Consider the following 5939-nt stretch of genomic DNA (forward strand, 5'->3'; position numbering starts at 1 on the left):
CCCAAACGTCACTAAATTGCACGGTCCACTGAGAACACGTTGAGAGCCATCTAGTGTCGACAAATTTTACAGTAACTGCATAAACCCAAGGCCTAATTTAACTTTCATTAAAGACTCTTACACTCTTATAAGACACTTTGTGGATAAACCTTGACTTTTTAGTTTATTCTTTTGTCCTCATCTGGACTGTGTATAAATCTGGCATTATGTCAGTGAGAGTAAACAGTATACGCCAAACGAGATCACACTAGACAAAAACAAAATGGCAGGTTTGCAGCCAAATAACACAGCTCTGCATTTGGCATTCATCACCGAGCCCAGTATCACAAGCTTTCCCTAATCTTGATCAAATGTTTCAGTTGCGTAGTTTAGCTTTAATTTATGTGCCGTTACAACAATCTTTCAAACCATATTGTTGTTGCCGTGTGCAGATACTGTAGAAAGCCAGAATTTTCATGTAAAACAAGATTTAGCAACATCTTTGCTAAAAAGGATTTTGTTGGGAGTATACTGCCAACCACACGATATAGACTAGGGAACTCAATCAGTTTAATCTTGGTTTGACGGGGTCTCCGAGGACTGGACTGGCTCGGCATCAGGCTTGTGTGTCTCCCTCTGGCTGCCTTTCTTTGAGCTGCGATTGGGGGTCCCGTTCAGGACGCTCTCCGAGGTCTGCAGAGTCTGGAAGTGCTTCCTGGAGCCAAGCAGGGACGGGTTGTTGACCAGCGTGTACAGCAGCTGCCAGCGACAGCAAATCCTCCGACGGCTGGTCGCCTTGCTCGGCCTATTCTCTTGGATCCCTGAAAGCATGGAGGAGCAGGCTGTCAGGGCAGAATGAGACACCACGCTGAGGGATGATGCTGCATGTCGCTTTAAAGATGTATGTTTTGAAAATCTTGCAACTTCAATAATGGCCCTTTCATGTTTTATAAGATCTTTCTTTTGGTCACTTGGTACAGTCAATCATGGTCACCGAAGGTAAGGGCCTCTGACTTTGAGGATCCTCTGACTCTTAACTAACACCACCAACCGGTCTAAATATTCCCTTATCAGTTGAAAGACTTCGACAAATTTAAGTACAGACAGATTCACATTTGTGGTTTGACAACTGTTGGATGGATTGCCGTGACATTTGGTCTAGACAATGTTTTTGTAAACTTTGGTAGTTCCGTGACTTTTCATCTAGTGCCATCCTCAGGTCCACATTTTCATTTGTTGAATACTAAAGTCCATCTTTCTAACACTTTGGTGTTCTTTACAGTAAACATTACAGCCTCAGTGGGGCATTACAGAGGCTATAATGTTTATTGTATAGAAGGAGTTCCACAATTCAATTACATTTGTGATTTAAACATGTCTTTTCTATAGGGACAGCAATGCCACTCAAGCAACTACAAAGCGGGAGCATACTTTGCAACAACAGTTTGAGTTTCCTTGTAACCTTTTCTGATTTTACTGTTTTCCATGTTTCAGTCTTTTTATTGTCTGATATGTTGAATGAGATGTGTTTTATTCATGGTTTCTGATGTGAAGCACTCTGGATACCTGCTGGTTACTGTAAAGTGCTAAATAAATAATCTAAATCTAAATAAATGTAGATTGATTAATTGATTTCTCAAAGTTTACGAGGTGTACCTGAATGCACCAGAGAGTCTCAAGGGTGGAAAGAGAAAAATATACTTGGAGAATCCTGGCCGATCCTGTGGTTTTGATTATTGAAATTGAAAGCTCATTTGTGTGTGTGTGTGTGTGTGTGTGTGTGTGTGTGTGTGTGTGTGTGTGTGTGTGTGTGTGTGTGTGTGTGTAATTTAGGGTCTCTACCTTCCTCTGCGTCTCGTATTTTCTGTCCAACTCTGCCGCCTTCGATCATCATGTCCAGCAGCACCCCACAAAAAGCCTTCATCACCGGGTGTGACTGGCTGACCTCCACCTTCAGGGAGTGGGCGTAGTATCGGTAGGCTGGATGGGGTCAAAGGTCACAGGGTACGGCAAAAGTCAGACTTACCATGGCCAAAAATGGTCTCTGCCTGACAATTGATGTTTAATAGGTACAAAGCTAGTAATTACAAGTATTGTCTGTACCTAAATATGTCATATATATATATATATATATATATCTTAAGCCCTATTCACACAGGATTAGTAATAACTGATGACCTCTAGTCAATAGTAATAGTTACAGAGGTTGACTGTGATCTTAATTCCCAATGTCTGTAATTTGTGAAAAGAAAATTCACATGCAAATGACCTACCATATTCTGGCAAACAGAAGTCCTGTAATAATGTTAGTCCCGTGTGAATAAAGTTGTCTTTGTTTTGGTTCCCTATGCGCCTTTTTATCCCTCTCGCAAAAGAGGGATCTGAGTACCCCAGATGAAACTAATCCTGTGCAAATAGGGCTTTATTCCCCTTTGCAATAGGATTCCATTGTTGTCTAAAAACTATAAAAGAGAGGACTATACCTGGGTCGTAGGACTCTGCGGTGCGGTGCAGGAGACTGATGTCAACACGACCAAGATGGACGATGTTGTACAAAGCTGTTATCACCATTCTCCATATTGCGACTACCAGTCCGACCACGGTGTTGATCAGGAACAGCAGGTACGCCAGGAGGAAGAGACTCTCTCTGGAAATCACCATAAAATATGGTTTAATGGTGGTTGTGTTATTTTTCTGTATTCTGGTAAAGGCACCCACCACTGATTTAAGATCAACTGACATGGCATTATATGTACTATCCAGCCTGTGCATGACAAGGAGACTGTCCTTCCCCGAAAAACACCCACATAGGTTGTTTGTTCAAGCAGGAACTTCAACATGTGCATGTTTGATTGGTGGTGCCCTCTAGTGGCCGTATTAATCATGATGGGAGCAAAGCAGAAAGTAAAGCCTGATTTCTTTATAAAAATACCCTTATAGGCTATGTGTGGACTAGTGTCCTCAAAGGTAGCTACAGCCCTTGGAACACCTATGATTAGCAATCAAATCATTATAATACCCCAGTGTAAAAATGTGATTTCTCTAATATTTAAATCCTGTTTTTTTCAGATTCAGGATTGTAAAAACCTGCAGCGCTGGGAGTGAAGCCGTTAAGATAGTGGAGTAGCAGAGTCAAAGAATGCATATACACGGAATGTATTTATTAATTTTTAACAAATTAATCATTTATTCTGTAACACAGCACAAAGTATAATAAATACCTGCGAGGACAAGGTTTCATCCCGCAAATGTAATATTTTTCTGATCAGCAGCCAAAAAAACAACGACAAGGGATTCCTCCATGAAGCATTAATTCCCTTATTATCACTCCATATATTAATGAGCTTCATACCTGTTGTTCAAGTCAGTCGTACCCGCTTCTTTTTTAATGAAAGCAAACTTAGCAGTCACATGTTGAAGCGCTGTAACCAGGATCAGTGTGACCCAGCCCGGCCTGAGACATCACAAAGATGGAAAATAAAAAAGATATTAAATGTAGTCTCTGTTTTGATAATCAAAAAATTAAAAATCAGATAAAGGTTGCCGGCTCACCATGCCTTCCGAGCGATTTCAAAAACGATGACATTGCGGCCGTAAAAAACAGGGATAATGATCAAAAACACCAGGAACAAGAAGCAGATGAAAAACACGACAGTCTGAATGACCATTCCTGCCGACACAACAGAGAAACAGGCCATTTTCCCAAACACATTTCCAAAGGGTATTTTCATTTTTCTTTAAGCTTTCTTTAATAAACAGTTGAGGAATGGGTTCTTCCATGTCACTCTTGATGTCTAGCATTAACTAAAAGGATAAGGCTGACATTATTCCACATTTTTGGTATATATTGTCCAAAAATCCTGAGAAATTACAAAAGTCTGTCTCTGCGTACTGTGTAATTCATGTAAAGATGTAAATTTTAAACACAGATCAAAAATATACATTAAGGATGATTCATTTCCTAAAACAGCTGGTCACTGTAGTTTTTATCACATGTTACTCAAACAGGAGGACACTGCAAAAGCATTTGTTGGGGACTAATCTGAGCGAGGAAGAAGCTTTCAGGTTTTAGCTAGATATGGTGTATTCAGAAACTATTCAGACCATTTCACTTTTTCCACTTTTTGTTATGTTGTTGCCTTTAAATTCACCTTTTCCCGCATATATCAGGTGCATTCAGATGAATCCGATTTCTCTTGATCATCTTTGATTGAATTCCACCTGAGGTAGATTTAACTGATTGGACATACTTTGAAAAGACTTACACAGCTGTGTGTGTAAGGTCTCACAGCAGACAATGCATATCAGAGTAAAAGTGCAAGCTTTGTTTTTGCTTTGACCATGGCTTATTAAGTGTGGATTGATGCTGTGACAATTTGTAGCCATAGTAAAGGGTTCTGAAAATATTTTAAGTGTGCTGTGCAGTATAATTTCAAGTGATCCTACAAGTGGGATGTGTGGACAAAACCATAGAATATTACCAGCCTTTTCCTTCAATAAAGTAAGAATTTGTGTGTATTTTTTTGTGTATTTGAGCCTCACCGAGGCAGACGATCGCAGCCTGGTATCCTGTCAAACCCATCCAACAGACAATACCCGGTTTAGATGGACGGATGGTCTGCTGGCTGTTATAAATGCTGTAAATGTCTCCCTTATACAGTCCTTTCAGGTTTGACCTGAAACAAATTAATACAAGGAATGCATCTCAATCTTGATCAAAGGAGAGGCGATGTAATGTGAAGTGACTGGCTGTTTTCAACAATTGGATGAACATGAAACTGGTTGAATTATCAGTGCAAACCATAAAACACTGAGATAAAACTGATTCACTAAGTCCCAGAGAGCATTGCACGGAAGAACATCCAATCCTATAGCTTAAAATTGTATTACCACGTAGCAGATATTTTTCTCAACAGTTGATGACCAAAAAGAGAGAGCTAAAAAACAAAACTCCAAATAAATGTTAATTTTTTTCTTTGTACAGGATGTGTGTAAATAGGCTACTGTTTGCCACCACCTTCCCCATGTGACCCTATTAACATTATAAGGTGATTATATGTCATATTTTATTTTTTGCACTTGTTTTGTATTCACACAGAGATATGTGAAATCAGCAAACTGGTTTATTTCTGTAACTATGGCGTTTAATGTTAAACACAGAAGTCTGACCTGTGCTGATTGAATGTACTGTGTTATTTTGCTAGCGTCTTACGAACAGCAACATCTCACCGCCAACCACACTGACTGCTTGTTTGTGTGTTGTCATTTTCTTAAGTCTACAGGTAAATTAGGTCTCCAGCCTATTGTTGGTGAAAATAAGATGAGAGAATATCCAGCTGTTCCTCGTCCCTGTCTGCTCAGCACCTTTAAATTCTATATACGGAACACCTAACAAACATTGTGATTGGGTCTATAAAAGAACTTCTTCTGTAACCAGGGACTCCTCAGTAGCTCTGTTTCCATCCACACGTTTTTATCCAAATCAAGTGATAGCGAATGAAAAAGGCCTTATGGAAACGATAAAATTCATGAATATCGATTCAAAGGAAATACGTTTGGTGTCATCAGATTTTCTCTTGATCAATAAACAGCTTATGCGATAAACGCTGATGGAAACATTATTTGCCAATTAAATAAAGAATTGCAATCAAGTTTTAGATCCTTTTATGGTTGCAACCGCCACAAAATGAAGAAGAAGACGTTTTTAGTTAATTTCCACCCAGCATTTCCATTCTGTTTGCATACGTGGCAGATGTCAACAAAGACAGATGGAAGTGGACGGACGAGAAGACACAAGACTTTTTGAATTTAATTTATCAGGAACTCGCGAAGGAAATGGCCGACAAAGGTCAGGACAAGCAGTGGGACGTCCTCTGAAGTAAATGGAAGGCGCTCAAACAGCAAGACATGTCTCAAAAAAGAGTTGTCTCAGCGGTGCCGGAGGGAAAATAAAAGCCAAG

General features: G+C 39.7%; 1 protein-coding gene across 2 annotated transcripts in view; it reads right to left on the reverse strand.

The window, feature by feature from the left end:
• LOC116689459 (receptor for retinol uptake stra6) overlaps window positions 1–5939 on the reverse strand; it is a 16713-nt gene that overhangs the window by 423 nt on the left and 10351 nt on the right. Inside the window, exons 12-17 of one of the 2 annotated variants that reach the window (XM_032515999.1) lie at window positions 4522–4655; window positions 3532–3649; window positions 3332–3433; window positions 2463–2626; window positions 1822–1959; window positions 1–821 (exon numbers count right to left, since the gene is read on the reverse strand). The exon at window positions 1–821 is cut by the window's left edge and continues 423 nt beyond it. In XM_032515999.1, the coding sequence (XP_032371890.1) occupies window positions 550–821; window positions 1822–1959; window positions 2463–2626; window positions 3332–3433; window positions 3532–3649; window positions 4522–4655 (928 nt within the window). In that variant the 3' untranslated portion in view covers window positions 1–549. The remainder of the gene's footprint in view (window positions 822–1821; window positions 1960–2462; window positions 2627–3331; window positions 3434–3531; window positions 3650–4521; window positions 4656–5939) is intronic. The other variant, XM_032516006.1, reaches the window with a different exon arrangement.

Source organism: Etheostoma spectabile, chromosome 1 (assembly GCF_008692095.1).
Source record: "Etheostoma spectabile isolate EspeVRDwgs_2016 chromosome 1, UIUC_Espe_1.0, whole genome shotgun sequence".
NCBI classification, from domain to species: Eukaryota; Metazoa; Chordata; class Actinopteri; order Perciformes; family Percidae; genus Etheostoma; species Etheostoma spectabile.